The 24,286-nt window shown below is 38.4% G+C and overlaps 2 protein-coding genes and 1 non-coding gene across 3 annotated transcripts in view; 1 reads left to right on the forward strand and 2 right to left on the reverse strand.

The window, feature by feature from the left end:
- LOC129765298 (NADH dehydrogenase [ubiquinone] 1 alpha subcomplex subunit 11) overlaps positions 1-24,286 on the reverse strand; it is a 245,029-nt gene that overhangs the window by 15,126 nt on the left and 205,617 nt on the right. The window lies entirely within an intron of this gene.
- Positions 14,251-24,286, reverse strand: part of LOC129765295 (23 kDa integral membrane protein-like) — a 32,590-nt gene continuing 22,554 nt past the window's right edge. The window contains exons 2-5 of the mRNA XM_055765449.1: positions 15,404-15,595; positions 15,168-15,335; positions 14,859-15,103; positions 14,251-14,721 (exon numbers count right to left, since the gene is read on the reverse strand). Coding sequence (XP_055621424.1) covers positions 14,712-14,721; positions 14,859-15,103; positions 15,168-15,335; positions 15,404-15,595 — 615 coding nt within the window. The 3' untranslated portion in view covers positions 14,251-14,711. The remainder of the gene's footprint in view (positions 14,722-14,858; positions 15,104-15,167; positions 15,336-15,403; positions 15,596-24,286) is intronic.
- On the forward strand, positions 21,217-21,364 carry LOC129772284 (U4 spliceosomal RNA). The gene has a single exon (XR_008742594.1). It is a non-coding gene; the product is annotated as a U4 spliceosomal RNA (small nuclear RNA).

The following is a 24,286-nucleotide window of genomic DNA, read 5'->3' on the forward strand; positions in this document are numbered from 1 at the left end:
GACTGAAGCTGAAGATCTCATCAATTCCCGACCCTTAACATACACATCAACAAACTCAAAAGAGGATCCAGAAGCAATTACGCCGAATCATTTTCTTCGCGGGCGTTCCTCGAATCAATGTCCACCGTCGAGAATACCAGTCGATGTTGCGAGTACTTTGAGAAGTGGATACATCAGAGCGCAATATTTGAGCGATGAACTTTGGTATCGTTGGCAGCGAGAGTATCTTCCCGGTCTAAATAAAAGATCGAAGTGGTTTACAGATCAACGACAAATAGTGCCAGGAGATTTGGTGTTTGTCGTGAATGGGGATAAACGGAGCACTTGGGAGCGTGGACTAGTTACAAAAGTTTTCCCAGGAGCTGATGGCAGAATTCGTTCAGCTTCTGTGCGCACGAAAAGTGGTTCGAAGACGAGACCATTAACGAGTTTAGCAGTACTGGAAGTTTGAAATGGTAAACCCAGTTATGATCCTGATCAGGATCAGTACCAGGGCTTACGGCCGGGGGAGATGTTCTGTTCAGCGTTCAGTGTATACTTGAGAGCGGATCGAGTTCTGTGAACGCGCACTGTTGCTGACGGAGATGATTTGGTACGGGCCGGAGGCCGTCATATTTGTTTACAATCAATGGAAAGATGGTATAATGCGAAATTGAATTGTTACGATAAGTTGAATTAAATAAAAGGAAATATAGATAAATAGATAGTTGGATAGAATCTAGAACCGAATTGAAGTAGTTGTTGCTGAAGAATTTAAATAGAAAACTAAAATGTAAGGAAAATAATTATTTGTACCTATGTAATTTAAACATGAAAATAATTACAGCTTTGAGTGCTTCAAAGTAACAGTACTCCAAGGATTATTTTTTTACGAACGAAACAACATACTTCGATTATAACAAAAATAACCCCCCCTCCCATCCATTTACATGTATTTGCAAAGCGGATTCCTCAGGTAAATTGATTTAGAAGTCTGTGTTGGGGAAACCGTGAATCAGACTAATCAAAACTTAGGTAGGGCGTTTAGATAACGCAAAAGATTCCACAGACGTTCAATTGTTTATCGCATGAAAAATAATATTTTATTCATTGTGGTAGATGCGTAGAAAATGTGGTAGATGCGTAGAAATGAATCCATGATCGTTTTTTACAGAGATTGAATAGATGAAAAAAAAATCATTGTTGCAATAGATAATTGGGGGTTGTCTAAATCGATTGGCGTAAAATTCTCGCAGATCCATCAATAAATAAGTGATAACCGCTCAAAATAGTTTTTTTTCTTGACGCGGCCGATATTATAAGGTTTTACTGGAACGTTCTATGGAGAAAATGAACTAGATAATTGGACGAGTTAGATTCGTTATTGATTTGTTAACAAAAATATTGTTCTCTATAAAAACTAAAAAACGATATTTGTTCCATTATATTTGTTTTCATTACACGTAAATACGTGATTTTATGCGCTATTTTTCTAGTTTTTGGTCGAGTGCATGTTTAGGCCAGTTCAGTTTTGCTCTCAGTTGCAGGTCTCAGTTTTTCTTTTGCTGTATATGGCGTAAATTTATTTCAATTCACGACCTAAACTATTGTTTTGTTGTAATAAGAATATTTGATTACATTTGTTTATATACAATGTTCAAATGCTTTTGCGCATAATTAATCAAGAGAGAATACATTTGACACGTAATATAAGCGTCTCAGAGAAACTTTGTACTTACGAAAAACTTGTTCGTATTCGTATTTGAGTATACCCATATTTCACATCTAAGTTACTAGCCATTTAACAACTGACTAGTATCGCTATCCGTTCATCACAATGGTTTCTTCTTAGCATTATCCAAATTCTGCAACTCCATACGAAGGAACATTTGCAGACTAGGATCGGTAATTTTTTTCAAGACTATTTCGCGTGCCTTTTCACCTCCATCACCCAATATTTCCGTTAGCTCTTTAGCATATGCAATCCATACACAATTCTGACATCCGGACATACAACAGGTGGTTGGTTCTGGAGGTACCTAAATACCAAAGTTTTAATATGATAAGAATAATTGGGAGTGCATGAATAAAAATCAAATAGTACCTCAATGTTGCTGGAATTTTCATCTTTATTTCCGTTACCACTTGTAGAACATAACTTACGGATTTGAAAGTATCTCTCAATGTTCCTTTGTATAGCTTGAGCCCTTATCATAGTATTTCAGGCTTTATGTTTGTTCGTGTTGGATTAAACCACTGGGAACAACTAGTTCTGGCGGTTATTCAACACTTTTTCTAATCACAACAAAAGTTCTAAGCACCTTCGCAAAGACCGATATGCGAAACAAACTAGTTAATAAATGAATTTATTTAACATTAGATAACTTCTATAAGATTTCCTGTATCACCACTGCTGATGTTGAAGCTGATTCAAAACCAGTAATCAGAACTATCTTGGAGTTATATCGTTATATACAAACACACTCGATTGTTTGCATTGTTTGTGAATTTGACGCAATGTCAGGTAATAATCACTAGCAGCGTTGCCATATATTATAAAGATAAAAATCAAGAGAAAATCAGGATTGCTTAGGGAGGGTGGTCCTAAAACGATCCTCCAAATCGTATTTTTGACGTAGGATTACGTCTTTCGGGAACATATTGGTGTAGAAATTGATAATCGAAAATCGAGTACATCGTTAAAGTTGTCCACATTCAAACGCTTATTGCTCAGTCATTTCATGATGGATTGATGAAATTTTTGCGTCAATCGATTTCGGAACTCCATAACAATTTTGACGTAGGACTACGTCTAACCGGAAGATATAGGGGGTGAAATGGAAATCTAGGCACTGAACAAGTAGGAAAAAATGCAAGATTTGGAACGCTTATAACTCGAGCATTTCTCAATAGATCGCAAAGGTTTTTGCATCAATTGATAGGAAATATATCTACGCATCTATCATAACGAATAACATTTCATTTTTCTTGAGATAAATAATTGAATAATTGTGAAATATCAAGCATTGTCCAAATGCACTATGTGCCCATTTTTGATTGGTCCATTTTGTGCTCCTCAAATCGTACCGACCAAAACGGACAACCAGAGCAGCAGCAAAATACAATGAAGCACGATTGGAAAGGAAAAAGAAAAAAAAATTAACAAAACATTGGTCGCAGTCTCACACATGCGTAATTCTCGAGCCAGCCAGTCAGCTTAAAAATCCCCGCTCCGCTGCCGTAACGATCATTCTTTGTGTGTACACCGACTTGACAACATCGTTGCTGGACGAGCTGGACGGCGAGGGATCGAGTGCCTTTCTCAAGGCAAGAGGGCGGAGGTGGTAGCGCTGGAGTAGAGTAGAGTAGAGTTTTCAAAGGGCCTTTCTCAAGGCTAGAGACGAATGAACTGCAAAAGTTTAAAGTCTCTATAATACAATACCTTCCTTCCTTCCGTAACGATCATTCTCATTCAAACCGTACACCACATCGGTTCGCATCACAACACATCAACAAACCAACCCAAGCAGCCATGTCTGGACATGGTAAAGGAGGAAAAGTGAAGGGAAAGGCAAAATCCCGCTCGAATCGTGTTGATCTGGAGTTCCCCGCAAGGGTAGCTAGGCCGAGCGCGTTAGTACCAGTGCACCAGTCCACCTAGCCGGCGTTATATAGTTTCGGCCGCCGAAGTGATCGAGTTGGCTGGTAAAGCTGCTCGCGACGATAAGAAAACCCGCATTCAGAACAGAACACATCAAGACAAAAACAGGCAGTTGCAGCGAGTGGCGAGTGGCAAACGCAATCGCAAAACGGCATCAGGTAGCAGAAGAAAAAAGTTTGTTCTTTTTACAATCTGCTTTGGTGGCAAATCCAGAACAAGGCGGCATCGAGGGCGTTCGAAATGTTTTTTTTTTCAAAACCACGAGTACTAAGTTTTCTAAATTGGAACCATTCCATAAAACAAGGCACTTTTCAGGGCCATTAAACCTTCCAAAAAAGAGTTTAGGAAATAAAGTTCAATGCTTTCTAAAACATTATCCAAAATAATAATAAAACACAAATTGATGTTTTCATAATTTGTTTGCCAGGATCTGATGAGTATGTGAATTTGGCAGTTGTTCTGAGCTTATTGATAGTTGGGGACTTTCCCGATTATTCAATTTTCACCAATTCTTAAATTGCTTCTAGATTGAAAGTACAGTAATTTATGTTTAGCTCGACATTTAGCTAATTGGATGGATCTGTAATGCGACATTTTTGTAAACATAGAGTTCGGGGGCCAAATTATGACCCACATTGAAAGTCGACACTGTACCACTGTCATCGCAAATGTTAAATTACAGGTTAAAATCGCCTCCAATGCGACACTGAGTGTTTCTCTGGCACGTCGCATTAAATGTAATTTACTGAACAATATGTCACAAGCTGGATGGGAAGAAATTTTCCAACTGTGAAAGCTGTGGCGAGTGGCAAACGCAATAGCTAAACAGGAAGGTTTAACCGAACAAGATGGGGATATCGAGTGATAACAAAAACACAACACCAAAGGTTCTTTTCAGAACCATCAACATGTTCATAAAGAGTAAACAGTAAACTAATCCATTTTTCAGGTAGATAGGTAGGTATTCAAGTGGGAGAAGAAAATAAAACAATATATAAAAAATATATATTTAACAAAAGCTGTCCCCTTTGTATAGTCCTACGTCACTCCGGTTATGTCCCCGACATTACCCACCCGTCTTTTTTATATTGAAGAAAATAATATATGTCATTCACGTTTTGTTATTATGAGCAAGTTCATGGGTCCAATCGCAGAACTGTTCATTGATTGATCTTCTATTCGTCTCCGTTGAATTTACTTTTTACTATAAAATTCCTAGTATTTCTAACAAAACACATCATTATAATATCATATTATTTTCAGACACAATTCTCGTTCAAGATTTTTCAACCACTAGTAAATAACATGTTTCTCCGTTACATGGAATAAATGTTTTATACAGAAAATATGAGAGAATAAAGACAGCCCTAAATCGGACAATTCCTTCCTCGAGTTCTGCTCTTATCAACACATCTGGCGATCCTTTTTTTTTGGTATAGATAGAAGAAGATATAGAAGTGCGTTTCATCACATTAAAATACATTTCCAGTTTCGAACAAAGATCAATTTCGCTAGCGCAAACATCAAATGGACTAACAGCACTTGTCACTATGTAATTGTAGAACATATGGTAATTTCATTTTCCGAATTTTCCCTTTTTCCTTCAGAGATTTTCAATTGTCATTTTTGGCTGGAATATTTTTGGTTGAAATATGTGTAATATTTCTATGGGACCCCCTTTCCATTCCAGAGTAGGGAGAGGGGTCATACCATTATAGAAACATTTCTCATACTCAAAAACCCTCACATCCCAAATTGTGCTTGATTAGCTTTCGAGTTATGCAGAAATTTCGGTTTCATTTGTATGACAGCCCACCCTCAGAGAGCGGGAGGAGTGTCTAACCACCATAGAAACATTTATTACACCCTAAAACCTCAATATGCCTAATTTGATTTCATTTGCTTAAATAATTCTCGAATAATGCAGAAATTTGTGTTTCATTTGTATGGCGCCTGTTCTCTGACTGACTGACCTGAAAGACTGTTCTCTGAAGCTGGCCTGGTGTACGAAGCAAAGCATGTTAAAGTCTGCTTCATTTAATTGTGGAACAAATTCTTTTGCTCATTGTGGCGCTCCTAGTGGACGGATTTGGAAACTTTTTTCACCCACGTGTCGGGAAATTCATTACCTTTCACCATGTATTTATGTCATAACACCAAACGATAGCATTTTGTAAACAACCGCCATGGAAGCCGAACGGAGAGATAAAATTGTGCACAGTTTTCTTGAAAATCCATTGTTGTCGGCATCTAAGCTAGCTAAACAGCTTAAAATGCCCAGAAATACCGTATGGCGTGTTATCAAGCAGTACAAGGAAACATTGACGACGGCTCGGAAGCCGCATTCGAAGCGTCGGAGTGGAACTGTCGACCGGAAACTGCGTGGGAAAGTCATCAAGGCCGTCAAGAGGAATCCCAATCTTTCAGACCGCGATTTGGCCAATAAGTTCCAGGCCGCTCACAGTACGGTGCGACGAATTCGTCTCCGGGAAGGAATAAGGTCATTCCGAGCCAGCAAACAGCCAAATCGGACGCTGAAGCAGAACAATGTGGCCAGAATCCGTGCTCGAAAGCTGTACGACCAAGTGCTGACCAAGTTCGACGGATGTATTCTGATGGACGATGAGACCTACGTGAAGGCGGACTTTGGGCAAATCCCAGGTCAAACATTTTATTTGGCGACGGCTCGGGGGGATGTACCTGCAAAATTTAAGTTCGTGCTTGCGGATAAATTCGCCCGCAAGTACATGATTTGGCAGGGGATATGCAGTTGTGGACAGAAAACCATAGTCTTTCTCACTGACAAGACAATGACATCAGAAGTCTACAAAAAAGAGTGCCTACAGAAACGGATTCTGCCGTTTATTCGTGCCCACGACCGTCCAGTAATGTTTTGGCCGGACCTCGCAAGCTGCCATTACAGCAAAACGGTTATGGAATGGTACGCAACGAACGGGGTCAGCGTATTACCGAAGGACCTCAACCCCCCAAACTGCCCCCAGTTCCGGCCGATAGAGAAATACTGGGCAATCACGAAGCGGAGGCTTAAGGCAAAGGGAAAACTTGTTAGGAACATGAATGAAGAACTGGTGGAATCAAATCGCCAAAACGGTGGACGAAAAGGGTGTGCGCCGCCTAATGTGCCGTATTACGGGAAAAGTACGAGAATTTCTTCGAAACAGCAATGAATAATTTTTTTTATGAAAGAGTAAAGAAAATGCTACATTTGTATGAAAAACAAATTATGAATTCGTTAATAAATGACTGAACTATATTGTCCGGATAGGCCGGATACCGGATAGTTGGTGGATATCCGTTTCATCTCTAATCTAAATAGAATTAAAATGAATAATCACGATCGAATCTTACTTTTAAGTGCTTAAAATAAACAAACAATATCACTTTTATGGTTCTGAGCTCTAATGCTGGAGTCGCATGAGCTGATTCAGCTTTGCGTAAATTCGTCAATATGGGTATCAAAAGAAAAAATTTGACTAGTAGTGAAAAATGCCTAATTTGTGGAAAATGCAAATCAAAAATGGCTGCCGCCACAAAATAGCAATATATAGGGCCCTATTCCAGAAAACGAGACGAGAAGACGAGCGCTCCTCTCGTTTGTTTTCATATTCCAGAAGCCGAGCTCGACTAAAAACAGACGAGTAGCTCGTCTGGCTCGACGACCGTTTGGCCGCGCTCGTCAATAAATCAGTCGAATCGTCTAGTTTGTTTGGTGTGTTTGTTCACCTTGTTGATTGAAAGCATCGGTATTCTTCCGCTCCGCCTTTATCTTCAAAAATTGTTTCACGCATAAACTAGTATTGCATAAGCATTGTATGTTTTCAACTGCACCCATCAAATTCAATTCAGTAATTGCAAGATTTTACAGATTTTCAAATGGGCCTCTTCCAAACAACAAAACCAAAAGTAAACATTGAACTTATATCCAGGGATGCTAGATGCTAGATGCTTTTGAATATATTAGGCTGTCAAAAAAGTCCTGCGATATTTTTTTTGAATTTTCATTTCTTCATAAAATTAGTTACAATCATCTGTTTTAAGTCAAATATGCGCCGTTTTGTTCGATGACTTGTTCCCAACGAGATGCCAACTTCATAATACCCCTGTTATAGAAGCTCGCTTCCTTATTGGCAAAAAAACTCGGATAGCCAATTTTCACAGGCCTCTTTTGTGGCTAACTTCTGACTACCTTGCTCGTTCGCCATGGACAAAAACAGGTGGTAGTCACTTGGTGCAAGGTCCGGACTATACGGCGGATGCAAAAGAACCTCCCATCCGAGCTCTCGGAGCTTCTGGCGCGTCACCAAAGAAGTGTGTGGCCTGGCGTTGTCCTGATGGAAGTCATTGCGGCCTCTGTTTATCAAAGATGGCCTCTTCTTCATGAGTGCTACCTTCAAGCGGTCCAGTTGTTGGCAGTACAGGTCCGAATTGAGCGTTTGGCCATAGGGAAGCAGCTCATAATAGATTATAACTTGACAATCCCACCAAACACACAGCAGAACCTTCCTGGCCGTTAATGAGGGCTTGGCCACCGTCTGAGCCGCTTCAGCGGGCTTCGACCACGACCGTTTGCGCTTCACGTTGTCGTAAGTGACCCACTTTTCATCGCCAGTCACCATCCGCTTCAGAAACGGGTCGATTTTGTTGCGATTCAGCAGCGATTCACATGCGTCGATACGGTCAAAGATGTTTTTTTGCGTCAACGTGTGTGGCACCCATACATCGAGCTTCTTTGTGAATCCAAGCTTCTTCAAATGGTTAATAATGGTTTGATGACTTATCCCCAGCTCTTGGCCGATGCTACGGCTGCTACTATGTCGGTTTTTTTTTATATATATCTGTATTATAGTGACTTTCAACACTTTAGGCTGGTTCGTCACTTTTACTTCCAATTTTGGAAGAATGTTAGGAGTGAGAATTGAACTCGTGATCTTCAGCGTCGGTCTTTCTCGGCTAATTCAGCGATTTTGTCGCAATTTTCGACGACAGGCCTTCCGGAGCGTGGCGCATCTTCGACGACCTCTACACCAGAACGAAAACGTTGAAACCATCGTTGTGCGGTGGAAATGGAAACTGTATCGGGTCCATAAACTGCACAAATTATATTGGCAGCTTGAGATGCATTTTTGCCTTTGTCATAGTAGTACTGTAAAATATGTCGGATTTTCTCTTTATTTTGCTCCATATTTGCGACACTATAACTCACGAACGACTTAACCAAACAAAACACTGTCAAGGACTATATTATAGCGCGCAAAAATACCTTTCCAACAAGCTACAGTATGAGTCGATACAATGAATACAACTAGAACTACGCGCTTACAACGACACCTCGCGGAAATACCGCAGGACTTTTTTGACAGCCTAATATTAACAAGGCACTAAAAGGGTCTTCACGTATTGAACGAAAATGAGTAATTCAAAACAACTGTTTTATTGGAAATGCATATATATATATATATATATATATATATATATATATATATATATATATATATATATATATATATATATATATATATATATATATATATATATATATATATATATATATATATATATATATATATATATATATATATATATATATATATATATATATATATATATATATATAGAGCTAAAACTTTTCTTGATAAATCGTTGATTAGGTGAACAAACATTGCCCCCAATAAATCCATAATAACAAATCGTCTGTGTGATGAAACCATATGCTCGAGGATAAATATCAATAAAACCAAAAGATATATGAAACTTATTCCTTTTTATTATGTTTTTTTAATTTTGGCACTGAGAAAACAGTATCGATTAATCAATTTTAAAACTGTTTGATGCTTTTCTCAAAACAAAAACATGTCTTCTCATCGGACAACACTGATCATACCGAGAAAAACTGACTGAAGTCTCTCCAGTCTACCAAATAAAACATTTCAATGAAACTCGTGTACTGGAATGGGATATTTTGCTCGTCTCGACAGTGAATGAAGCCAAGACGAGACGAGACGAATTGCTCGTCTCGTTTTCTGGAATAGGACCCATATTTTTTTCAAAAGTTCTTCAAGATGAGCGTCAAATGAAACGGCTTCACTAGTAGAACACCAGTCACAAAATGGCCAATTCATTTTCGTCAACTAAAACTCCCGCATATTGGTATCAATTGAAAAACATCATCATCATCTGTGAAGTGAGACATCATCATTGTACGCTCCCGTCATCGAATGAGCGTCCCCAGCCCGAAAGGGGTATGGAAAATCCCCTGACCAACACAACCTGCCATCAGCTTAGGACACAATAGAGCCTACAAAACAATACCTCTTGTGCTCGGCTTGGTCAAGCCAAATCGCGTCCGATTTATACTTTGTATTTAATTTCAATACCGTCAAATAAAATGTTCAGTATTCCTCCAACCTTCACAGTGTACACATCGTACTAAAATCTTTGGAGGTTTTCCTTGTTCCCCTGATTTTTATCATCATTCCTCCAGGTCCTTTCGAATCCACTGGCGGAACTGACCTTTGGACACCGATTGGATCTCAGCAGAAGCCAGATCGGCTTCAAGGGAATCCACATACAGTCCACTCAACACCAGCTGCAGCAGTCACTCGACAAAGGGAGTCAAGCCGTCGACCTTCAGTGGTGACTGTACAATCATCAAATGAAGTGAGAAATAAAAATTTATTTGATAGTATTGCAGATGAAGCACGGTCATCTGTGTGGGAGGAGTTCGATGCGTTAGTCGGCAAACTTCAAGCCTTGCATGATTCAGAAGCTGTTCCAGTAGTTAACCCTCTACCGCCCAAGTTTTTTATTTATCAAAAAAAAACAACTCCACTTTTATCTCGAATATCCGACTTTCAATATAAAATACTCCTAGCAGAAAGCTGCCAGCATAAAAACAATGTGTATGTGTGAAAGATGAAAATATTCTAAAGATGTTCTAGTGGGGGTGAACATTGAAAATAATGTCTGAATAATTTGAAAAGAGAATCCACGAAGCCCGTCTAAAGGCGGGCTTGGGCTGTAGAGGGTTAAGATGGCCACATTTTTAGCGGAACCACATTTGCAAAGAATAAGCGACCCTCAGCTTTGGAGGAAAGAAAGAAACTCTGTTCATCCTCGGTTCTACGAAAATTATTAGAGAAATCCTAGAATAAAGTGATATTTTTGTTTGTAACGTAGGACTACGTCTTTCATTTCTATGCCGGGTTGTAAAATCAAAGTTTCGAAAACGAAAGCGTCACGCCGGAGACCGAGATTTTGAGCGTTTATAGCTCCTAAACAACCGAACGAATAGTATGATAAATACTTCATTCGAAAGATAAAATGTCTACGCGTTATATACTTGTTACTTTTTGATCCAAAAACTGGTTTCAATAGCCTTAAAATTACTTTCAAAACAGACTATTGAAATCACCAATCGGTATATAAGCGAGCGCTGCTCGGAAATCCACTCAGTTATAATTGAACAGCGATTGGAGCATGTTATCGCTGTTGTGGTGAAGCTAACTTCGTTCATCATGTAAGCGCTGATGAACGGTGTCACCGAGAGCCTGTTTGTGCACCTTAGGCCAGAAGGGAATCCATCAGGAGGAGTGATGCCACAAACGGTTCCGCTTGAGACATCGGAGTAGCCACCACACACACACATACACGCGCGGAACTATTTTCGTTTGGTTGCCATCCAGCATCGAGAAGATTCCGGAAAGATGTCATCGTTGCTGAAGAATAATCTTCCAGTTCCCCTGGGAATTGAAAAAAACATTCAAGCGAAAGAGTTTATTTTAATGTTTTCTAACCATATAACAATGCGACCAAATACATTTGGTTTTGTGATTTTTCAATCAAGTGCAATGAACATAACCACTGGTGGGTTTCGAGTATCGAGGAAAATCTGGAAAGATGTTATCGTTGCTGAAAAATAATCTGCCAGTTCCTCTGAGAATTTAAAAAAACATTCAAACGAAAGAGTTTATTATGTTTACTATCCATATAGTACTGCGACCGAATACATTTTATTTTATGATTTTTCAATCAAGAGCGATCAACGTAAAACCACGTATTTCGGCAATTTATTGGAGGCGCAATGAATCTTAAGAAGGAATTCCCGCTCTACGCGCACTGGCAAACGATGTTTACTCAACAATTTCTCAGAATGGGTGTTGTGAGAAAAGATGAGCGAACGTAAAAATTATGTAGACTGATTTGATGCAACAGATATTTTGTCTATTGGAAATGGAATACAAATCATATCACAATACAAGCAATGTTTTAGGTACTATACAACTTTCGTGTGATTGCTTCTTTTGCTAAATATTGTGCCTTCAATGTAACGCTCTCGTTTTCGAAGTTCCCCAAATATTCATTTATTCATTCATTCAGAATTCATTCAGGTGCAACTAAAAACAAATGATCACTAAATCAACGATAGTCCTACGTCGCCCTTGCGGTTATACCACAGATATAACCCACTTCCTGTTTTTTGAGAGCAAAACGCTGATGCGAACTTTTGCGCCACAGTCACTGCGCACTTTTGCCCCACCAGCAATTTTTGAACTAATCTAATTTTAAAAAGTCACAGGAGGGTTGTGTCCGAGACACGACCGCATAGTTGACGTAGGATTCCGTTAGGCTTCCGATTTGGGGACCAAAAGACCCGTTCTCGAGCGGGAACATACCTTGGTTTTTATTTATGAAAATTGAAATAAATCGTTTCATATATCAAGTAATTTTCAACACAACTGCTACCATATACTTTACACTTACACTTGTGATAAATTTATCACAATACACGATCAGTCATTGATATGCAATTCCACGAAGCAACATTTCGGTGGGAGCAAAAGCTCCCCCTACTATCATGTATTTGCAAAGCCGATTTCCCCCAGGCAGCTTGGTTTTGATGTCTCTGTTAGAGACCCACCACACGTGTCGTAAACTTCGACCAATCAGATGTGGTTATTTCCGTTAGGATAGGGGTTGAAATTTTTCAATAGTTCGATAGTTAGTTTCATGACATATATTATTATCTTCAATATAAAATATTGTTTTGGAGTGGCGAAATCGATTGACGCAAAAATTTCATCAATCCATCATGAAATGACTGAGCAATAAGCGTTTGAAATTGGACAATTTTCACGATGTGCTCGATTTTCGATTTTCAATTTATACCCCAACATGTTCCCGAAAGACGTAATTCTACGTCAAAAAAAGCTCTTGAACATTTTCACAAAGCTATCATCTACTGTAGAATAAAGGTTTCCTTGACAGTGTAGTTTCAAACTTTCCAGTTATTTTAGGTAAGTAAATGGTGATCCCCGAAATTGAAAAAAATACATCGCAAAACTCTATACATTATAATATTTTGCCACTTTCATGAAATGTATCTTGTTTATATGTGTGAGCTGCTGGTGTAATAATGTATCAAACGAATACACTGTTGTCGAATTTTTATGCTCGTTTGTTTCAAAAAGACCAATGAGCACCTTTGCATCGCAGTACTCTAATGCTGCATATTATTTGATTTCTTGAGTTTTCCAAGCAGTTGCTAAGATGGCCGCCTTTTTGTAACCAGCATAGAAATCATAACCTAAAATTAAAAATAGAGTGCTCCGCGCGATTCTACAGCAGTGATTTTAATTGCAAATCACCAAGAAGGCTTCCGGATGGGTATCCAAACATCGCTTGCCCAAGGAAACTATCCAACGTAATCAAATATTAACATATATGACACCAAACATTAAACAATACGTGAGCCCCCTAAGCGCGAGCCCTGTTTTATGCTGCCTACGCTCAATTTGCATTGGTTGCGATAGGGTTGCCAGAGCCCCGGAGTTTTCGGTGGGTAAGGATGGGTTTAGACTAGTGATATATTCATGTGAAGAAATATGATGAGATTTCAACCGTTTACACTAGCGTGAACTTCTATAATGAATATATTCATATTTTCGATGAATTTATTCACCTGAAGTAGAACTGCATCCAACTTTAGTGATTTCTCACCAGTGAGAAATTCACAAGCGTTTACATATGCTGAATTTATTCAAGTTATATATACCTCGAATAAGTGTATTATATTTATTCTCACCCGTTTACACCTATTTTCACGTGAATAAATCCATCTATAGCTATAGATCTCCCTAATGTAAACCCGCCATAACGCACTATCGCTACTTAGCGATTTGCTCTTCTAAACACACATTACCGATCTATGTTAAGATTAGACAAATTAGCCACAGAAATAAATGAATAGTGTATTCGGTTGCGTTCGCTTAATATTTCTTTATAAATCAAAGAATTCAATTGATTTTTATGGTCAAGGATGTGATATTATAGGCCTTTTTGCTATTATTGTTTGGAAACTGAGATTTCCACACAACAAAAATAAATACATCACCCCTACGTGCCATCAACACAACAAACAGATACGACAGTTCACTTCCACACATACATTTGAATCCTGCGAACATTTATGCTAACCAGCCAAAACCAACAAACCAATGAAAGTCCTTTCACATATCACACATAACTTCGAAGTAAAACAATTAAAGGGAAATGATCTAGGGGTTTGGACGTTCAAAAATCGCTCACAGAAAAACACTTTTACATTATATATTTAATTCGAATTGTTTTGAGTTTCTGTTATTCTGATCCAAATTTATCCTCAAGTTCAAAGTATCTTAACATCTACAGTTTCGAATGATTATAAATTAAAGTTTTAATCGCCGTTCGTGAATGTTCATGAACATTAACTCGATTCAATGCTTGACGTTTGGCTTAAGCTTCCACGTGACTGGATTAACATATTTACAACGTCAAATGTAAACATATAGATGGTTCTCTCCGTACGCTTGTTACTGCGCAACGTATCGGTATCCGCCTCAAAAACTTAACAGTAAAAATAACGATTGAAAGTGAGAGCAATTTCAGATGAATTGAACTTTTCACGAAAACGATGATGGTTGATTTCAGATTCTCGACAATATTATCATCCTCCTCCAGTGGATTATATGGTATTGAACATTACACTCCGTACCAAGCGACAACAGTGACAAGCTTAAGCGTATCTGTGGAAAAACGAATGATGTAAAATAGGTGAACATTTGATTTATTAATAATCATTAGTAGTGTTTCCATGCGAGAACATCGAATTGTACTATGCAAATGTTAGTGTCTTGTGTAGGACTACGAGTGGTAACCAGACCTTCTAGACTCGTTGCGAATAGCGTTGGACAGACAGCAGGCAGCGATCAGTCCGATCAATTCAACGGCAGCGACACCTAGTGAAACCCATGCAAGAATGTCTCCGGAATTGTCAATGAAATCGGCCAGACTTGCCTTACAGCCGGTTATGTACGGAGCGCAAAGTGGAGCTGTGCCTGTTCTGCAGCACGATTGCGGCATATTACCGATCCAATCAAAGGCAGAGGTTTTGCCGCAACATTGGAGCTAAAGTACGGGAATAAACATGTGAGATACATCTTGAAGCGTTTATGTTTGTGTCTATGCTTACATTGGCCTGAATAGTGTCGATCAGTTGGCGGTTTGCTGGATTGTCGCGCTCATCAAACAATTTGCCGAAACCCTTAATGAAGGCTTCGCGGACATCTCCAACATAGACGAACACCAGGGCCGCAATGACGATTTGAGCAACGATCAGCATAAATAAGAAGAACGCATACTAGAGAAGTGAAAAAAAAATGAGAAAGCTTAAGAAACCACTCAACAATAAGCATTTCAACATCTTACGGTCGAAATCATGCAGTGGTTTTTACGGATAGCACCGCAACATCCAAAGAAGCCAATGATGAAAATGATGGAACCGAGAACGATAAACATAATCGCTGGAGCCTTGATATTGTGCTCTTCGCTAAGATCCGGAAGTTCACTTATCTTCGCCATCGATACGCCGCCAATTGCAACCAATGCTATACCGCATAGCTGGAAAGAACAAGAAAAAAAATCGTTGAATTAGAGCTTTCCGCTAAATATTTCGCTGAAAAATAACAAAAGCATGACATCATGGATTCTGGTTTCGAATGAAACAATCAACGGTCGCCGCCGAGGATCATGCATGAGTTTCAGAAACGCGATGCTGTACAATTGTTTCTGACGATCGTTAGCCATTTCAGTGTTCTGATTAAAGTGCGCCGGAGTGGTGAGTGTATTTGCTTCTCTCATTCTATGGGAAATTGCATTGCAATTATTTTATTGAGCTTCCCGAAGACTGATGACTGTCTTGTTGTCCAATTAAAAGTGCAAATGCACTATTATCTTCATATTCGTATTAATAATATAGGGTGATATTTTTTGCTGTTTTTGATAGATCACGCGTGATTGTGTCATGTGTCCAAAACTAAAGTTGTGTAGCTTTCATTTCCATTTCATTATGGAAATACTTACAAACAAGCAACGTTTAGACATAATTGAATTTCATTACCAAAATCGATGCTCTGTATAAAATGTGTTTTTTTTATTTTATCGAAAAATTGCGTTTAGCGATGAAACACTTTTTTTTTGCACATCCACTCACGTTAATAAGCAAAATGACCATAATGGGTCGAATAAGAAACTATAAGCAGAGATGCTAACCTTCCTTTTTTACCTGTATTATAGTGACTTTCAACACTTTTGGCTGGTTTCTATCTTTTGACTTCCGATTCTGGAAGAATGTTGGGATTGAGAACTGAACTCGTGACCTTGAGCGTGAGAGATACGGACGTTACCACTACATTAGATCGCCTCCTCACCCAACCCAACCATCCTGTATTTCCAGGATTTCCCAGGCTCTTTGGCACGATCCTCGATATCCTGACAAAAACTCAATTGTGCCTGATTTTTCTGACAGATTCCGATTTTTGCTGATTCTTGTATATTTCACTTTATCTGAGTGAAATTTGTCTATAATAAATATACAGTTTTCCTGGGTTGAAAAGACAACTGTCATAATAGTCTTCATAAGAAAGACACTCCGGTCCTTACTTGAAAAACATTTAATCTTTCTTTCGCTTATCATCTATCTATTCCGAGGCCTTTTCGCAGATACACTGTCGACATTTATTAAATGCCGTGAAAGAAAGGTACTCTATCAAGTATCTATTTATTCAATGCTTAAAACACGTAGTCTTAGTTCTTACTTAACCATTCGTGAATACATTTTTTGCTATTTTCATAAAAACTCAACATCATAATATTTTTTTTATATCTGTATTATAGTGACTCTCAACTCATTTGGCTGGTTCGTCACTTTTACTTCCATTTTTGGAAGAATGTCAGGAGTGAGAATTGAACTCGTGACCTTCAGCGTGAGAGGCATGGATGTAACCACTACGCCAGATCGCCTCCTAACATCATAATATAAATTTATTATTCGATACACTTTCTTTAACCCTTTGCACTTGGCCTGATTCTGGACGGAAACGGAATATCACCGCACAAAACCCGCTATTCCTTCTATATATTAGAATATGTCGTTAGTTCAATGGTTTTTATAGTGATTTTGACTTTCATTGATCTCGTTCTACTAATAATTGGGATGGGATGGCCAATACTTTGAAAAATGAATAATGTGTTCATTTTATTATTCAAATGAATGTGTTTTTCGTTCTTAAAAACGGAACGAATTCAGTTGCACATCTTATATTTGGTACAAATTAAAGTAAACATATATAAAAATGGATTTCTGTCTGTCTGTCTGTCTGTCTGTCTGATTCTTATGGACTCGGAAACCACTGAACCGATCGACATGAAAATTTGTATGTAGAGGTTTTTGGGGCCGGGGAAGGTTTTCATGATAGTTAAGACCCCTCCCACCTCTCAAAGGTAGGGGTTGGGGGGCTGCCATACAAATAAAACACAAATTTCTGCATTACTGGAGAAATAATCAAGCAAATGAAACCAAATTTGGCATATGGAGGTTTTAGGGTGCAATAAATGTTTCTATGGTGGTTAGACACCCCACCCCCTCTCTTAGGGTGGGCTGTCATACAAATGAAAAACAAATTTCTGCATAACTTGAAAACTAATCAAGCAAATGGAGCCAAATTTGGCATGTGAAGATTTTAGGGGGCACGAAATGTTTCTATGGTGATTAGACACTCCTTCCCCCTCTCTAAGGGGAGAAGAGAGGAGGGGTCTGTCTTTGTTCTATCATATTTTCTGTATCAAACATTTAATCCATGAAAAACATGTTATTTGCAAGTGGTTGAAAAATCTTGAACGACAATTGTGTCTAAAAATAATCTGATATTTTAATGATAAGTTTTGGTAGAAGTGCTGGGTTTTTTTTAGTAAAAGGTCAATTCAACGGAGTCGATTAGAAGATCAATCAATAAACAGTTATGCGATTGGACTCATGAAGTTGCGCTTAGTAAAAAAACGTGAATGTTTGAAGGTATTGATAATAAAAAACAAATTTTGGGCGGGACGAAGCTTGCCGGGTCAGCTAGTTTATTATATTCTTTTGAAGTTTCAATTATGGAATACTTAAAACAGGGGGTTTTCATCATTTTCTATAGCAAAACTATTTGGCGGAGCATTTATTATTTAAAAAAACAATTCCTGTTTGCATTGACACTGCTCAACAGGGAACAGCTCCATTTTTGTGCGCGTCACGGTTACAGCAAGGCGCCTAGAAGTATATCCTAAGGTTGGCCAACTTGCTAAAACCACTCTTCAGCCATCTTGGAAGTCTACTGTGTTTTGTTCGAAACAAAACACAATACACTTGTGTCCAAGCTAACTCGTAATCAGTCTGTTTCTTTCACGCTTCAAGGAAATAATTCTCCTTCTGCTTTCTTCCGCACTGCTTTCATATACCGCTCTCCTAACCAACTTAGTGACGAAACGGCCTCACCTTATGATATACTTCTAGGCGCCTTGGGTTACAGGACATCTGATCCGGAGTGAACAAAATATATTTGCTACCATTAAAGAAATTAAATCAATGTTTTTTTTAAGGTGGGTTTTCGAGTGGGACTATGTGCTATAATCTCGCGGAGCACCACTTGGAAAACCCTGTGCTGAAGAGAAATTTTACAAAAATCAATTTATTTTGAAAAGAAACGATGACAAAAGTATCCACTTCGAAAATCGATATATTTTCGATAAGTTACATCGGGGGACCGTTTGATTATTCGTATTTTGACATTTTGACATGTTTTGAAGCAAACCCCAACTAACAATTCAGCCATTACATGTCAAACCGATATAGTAGTTCTCAGATTTTCGTAAAAAGTGATAGTTTCGTTCTTTATCGCAAACTGTTAGACCCGTATTTTTTTATTTTTTTGTTAGGGTGTCCATTTTTATTTTAGGGTGATCCATTTTTTCCATTTTTTCCGAAAGTGACATTTTTCAAAAAATCATAACTTAGAAATACTGAACCAATTTAGACGGTCGACATATCAAATTAAAGCTAGTTAGTCAATTAGCATTAGTCATTCTTGAAAAAATGCCTCGCTTCCAAAAATTTCTATTTTCTTTCGCTTTTGAGTTATGATTTTTCAAAGTTACCCGATGGTCCTAAAAAAACATTTTTCCCTATTTTCCCAAAAATTACTTTTTCTTCTTAAATTTATTAACAAAACTAGCTCATTGACTTTAATTTGATATGTCGATCATCTGAATCGGTCCAGTAGATCAAGAGTCATGATTTTTTGTAGTAGAAAAAATGGGAAAAAATTATTTTTCGGACCATCGGATAACCTTGAAAAATCATTACTCAAAAACGAAAAAAAAACTCCTCCCTGCTTTCGAGATATGTTATGTGAAAAATCCTCAGCTTTCAAGAAAAAATATCAAAATATATAGCGCTTTTGGTCCCGAGACCATGAAAACTATAAAAACAAATACAATCAATAATAACGAAAACAGAATTCAAATTTTCGGTAACTGTATTATTTTTCCAAAAAAAAAACCAGCTTTAATGTAATATGTTGAACATCTGAATTGGTCCAGTGGTTCGAAAATTATGAATTTTTGAAAAAAGTCATTTTTGGCAAAAGTGCGAAAAAATGGATTTTTCTGACCACCCAAAAATGGTAATGGTCACCCTAACAACAAATATAGAAAAATACTGGTCTAATAATTTGCGATAAAGAACCAAACTACCACTTTTGGCGAAAATCTGAGAACCACTATATCGGTTTTGCATAGAATAGCTGAATTATTAGCTGTTATTAAACTATTCAGTTGAATAATGGTCGAACAATCGTATTGAGTGCTCAATAAGATGATATGCTAGACTATATATTGTATAAAAGCTTATTCGGACCAAATTGAAGCATCGCTGAAATGGATGGATGTTTTCCTAACACAGACTTCAGAACCATGGAGCCAGGGGAATTCGGCATTGCAAAATAGATGCAAGCAGCGGGTACTTTTTACTCGCTTGCGTTTCTGGAAATCGGTATGTTTCCTTAACACATACTTCAAAATCATGAATCATGAGAAAACGGCATAGCAAATTAGAAAACCATTGAGCCAAGGGGAAATTGGCATTTCAAAATAGATGCGAGCTGCAGGTACTTCTATACTCGCTTGTGTTTCTGGTAATCGGAATGTTTCCCTAACACAGACTTCAAAATCATGAGGAAATTGGCATAGCAAATTAGATGCTCGGAGACGAATGAATCGTTAGATTTAAAGCCTCCGTAAACAAAGAAAAAGAAGAAGAAGAATTAGATGCAAGCAGCGGGTACTTTTGTACTCGTTTGTGTTTCTGGAAATTTGAATGTTTCCCTAACACAGACTTCAAAATCATGAAGCCTTGGGAAATCGGCATTGCAAAATGGATGCGAGCTGCGGGTGCCTATGTACTCGCTTGCGTTTCTGCAAATCGGTATATTTCCTTAACACAGACTTCAAAATCTTAAAGCATGGGGAAATCGGGATAGCAAATTAGATGCAGGCAGCGGGTACTTTTGTACTCGTTTGCGTTTCTGGAAATTTGAATGTTTTCCTAGCACATACTTCAAAAACATGGAGCCTGGGGAAATCGGCATTGCAAAATAGATGCGAGCTGCGGCAACTTCTGCACTCGTTTGCGTTTTTGCCAATTGGAATGTTTGCCTATCACTGATTTCAAAAACATGGAGCCTGAGGAAATTGGTATTGTAAAATAGATGCAAACTACGAGTACTTTTGTACTTGCTTGCATTTTTGCAAACCGGAATGTGTTTTCCCAATACAGATTCCGAAACCAAGAAGTTGGGAAAATCGGCATTGCAGATAAATGAAGTCGGCAATACTTTTATTCCCCCATGCGTTTTTACACTCCGGAATTCGTTTGCCTACACGGTCTACAGAAGCGGGTACAAATGCAACGCTTTGGCTCGATTATTCAAGACTGCATTGGAAGATATCTCTTCATGTTGCCAGCTCACTGAACTTCTATGCATACCGTTAGATGATTAGGCAAAATTTTGATAACTATTTGCTGCGATAGCTACTACCATAATGCATGAATTGACTTAAACTGTGATTTGTTTGCAATTGAATTCGTAAATAGTTTCATTCATTCACTAGTTTAATCAATAATTTAATCAATACACACAAAAGATAGCTATGCGCAGCGGCGATATCGTACCCAATGAGGAAGATCCGAGGTGGGATTATTGCTAATTGAAGAAATGCAAGCCAACGGCAGTCCTACGTCAACCTTGCGGTTATATCATAGGTATAACCCATCCATGGTTTTTTTTAATAATAAATTTGCTTCCGAACAATGTTGTGCAAATAATAAACAGACCTGTTGAAACGAGTTGTGGATTATGAGTTTTGTTCCCCGCGAATACCGACTGGATCGTTTTTTCTCCATACAAGCGCAAACAAAACTCGATGTTTCAACGGTGCCCTATGAAAGTACTAGTAGTGCTTAAGAAAAAGTAGTAACTCAGGGCATTTGAAGAGTAATTTATCTCGCAGTTTGAGCATTATATCCGCCTTATATGAGCATTGTAAGCATAACAGGCATTTCTTCAATGTTCTGTATAAGAATATAGCAGTCTACTCTTGAGTCTGCTATATCACCATGCTCGAGATGTAGACAGCCATGTTGTTGATGCCAACATCTCGAGCACCAAAACAGCTGAGATGTAGGCAGCTTGATTGGATTTTAAAACCTACTGGCAACTGAAATGTAGGCACTTTTATAGTTTTTGAACCCCACTGAAGTTGTGATGTTGGCATCATCCGAGCATATAGGAAGAGATAGGCTGTAGCAGCGCTCTTGGATATTACTTAGTGCTTACTGGAATCGTGGAATCATGCTCAGATGACTACACCAACTACTTATACAACTGTTAAACTATTACGTTGAAATTCAGTCGTGGCTAACAATAAATAGAAAACGAATGACGAGTGTCACACAGTGCTGATTCTGAAAACTGTTTGAACGTGGTGGTGGTATCTAATACTGCAGAGTTTACTGCTGGTAGTATCTCTTGGAAAAACAACCGGTCGACTGCAGAAAAGATAACCCGCGATGAACAATGTGTTAAATAAATGTCGACCGCGATAATACGACAATAAAACAGAACAGCTGCCTATCTCTCATTTGCATACAGAACATTATAATTTAGATGGGGCGATATCGAAAAAAATATTGTCACGTTATGAGTGATATCATGTGTATTCGTAGTGTGTATACAGTAAATGGGTGTGGGTGGATGATTGAAGTGTTCAAGCTGCCCCGGTAATAATCACCACACGCAATCGATATGTACAATCATCAACAGGTAGCTTATTCGGTGCAATACGATGGCCTTGGCTTTGGAGCAACGTTTGGGATTGCGTGACTCACACAATTAACCATGCTAAGAATGGCTCTAATAAAGTGTTGCGAAACGTGTCACTACAAGGTTTTCCTTTTTCTAGTTACACCTGTTTCAAATATTCGATTGTACTCATTGTTGATGATTGACCCAAAAACGGTTACAGTTTTGTGGCGTACAAGGATGCCTGTAAACAATATTATTCATCAAACATCGATCTATTTTCTCGTTCACCGAAGCTTTCTCTTCGAAAAAAAAACCCGTGTCATGTAGACAACAAATAGAAATTCCAGTCATGATTTCATGTCATTATTTCCCCATGGGAATTCTTTATTTTTCCATCGTTTAGGACGAACACCTCGCCAGCCATGGCCACAGAGCTCCTTTTTGAGCGCCGCCATAGTCACAGTAAGCCACACAAGGATAGCCTTGTTCGTATTCGGAATGTGCCTTTGAAATGAAAACGTTGTTTGAACCGTAATGCTATCCACAAGCTTAGTACACTCGAGAGTCGGTGAGCAATGCGTCCATATAGTAAATGTTCATACATTTTTTTATCTCTCTATCAGAGGAGTTTGAGCACACAAGCTGTGCGATATAAATGAAACCGCGCCTATATCTTATCGGTAAAACAAACACTGTTGAAATTCAACTTGTTGGTATCTGGTCAAATACGGGGTAGACGCCACCCAAAAATAGTTAGATTCCTTAGTCACGTCTTCTTCGGCCGTGCATTGAAATCGGTGCCATCGGTGAGCTTCCCCAGGTTAAGCTCGATAGAACTTAGTACAACCACCACAAGGTCAACAATTAGTAATTGAGCAAAACAGTTGGAGCACAAACATTGCGTGAGGCATGCGAAAATAAATTGCAATCTATCGGACGAACACCGTATTGACTCGTATTGACATGACCCAACTCGGAGGGTGCTAAGCTACGCATGAGCATTATAAAACGCGTGAGGCGAACAATGCGTCATCTTGCGCTGGCTTATAGTGAAATATGAGAGCTCTGCTGATACGAAATCAAGGAAGTAACCGTAGAGAAAGTAAGCGCGAATGACAAATTTATGAATACAAATGAGAAGAGCTTAGTATTCGTGCTTTCACATTTCGCATTATTACATATCTGTCCAGGGTCCGGGTATTGTTTATTGTGTTTTTTAAAAAAACAATTATTTTCAACTCTTCCATTTCGTATCTGGAATATTTTTAATATCTGAAACGTCTAGAATGGTGTCGGCAAACGTGAATGCTGGAGCCAGTATCAATCGAACGGTGTTGTTTTTAGCGAAAAGTTTCACTTTGAAGTAATTAGCCTACGGTAATCTAAAATATAAATTTAACTTTTTCTCGGAAATCTACAAATTGTTTAGATGGTCTGTGCGGCGGTTGAATGCATTTGACCTTTTCTTCTTTTTAGAAAAGACAACAAGTTCTCCGATCGAGTCATTCTCAACTCACATATCCGTTCTTTGATCAAGTAGCGCTTTACTCTCTGGAATATACATGAATGATCTTCTGCATGGATGTTATAGAGATATTTGATGCGGAAAAAATGACCAAATGGCATTCAACAACCTTCGCAATCTCTCTTTTATCGCCAATGTTGTTGTGTAATGTTTGGCTTACAAATAAAGGAAGTGCGGGTATAACGGACAGTGGGGGTATAATGGACAGGTGGTTGATTTGTATAGTTTCATTATGAATTCTACATGCTATTCTATAATATTTAAACTTTCTTATGACAATGAATACTGTTCAAAAGTGAAACAGGGAAACAAAAACCGAAAATCAAACATGATTCCGAGTGTGGATGTAATTTTTCGGCTTCGATATTAAGCATTTTGAGTGGTTTC

This window comes from Toxorhynchites rutilus, chromosome 2, assembly GCF_029784135.1.
Source record: "Toxorhynchites rutilus septentrionalis strain SRP chromosome 2, ASM2978413v1, whole genome shotgun sequence".
NCBI lineage: Eukaryota > Metazoa > Arthropoda > Insecta > Diptera > Culicidae > Toxorhynchites > Toxorhynchites rutilus.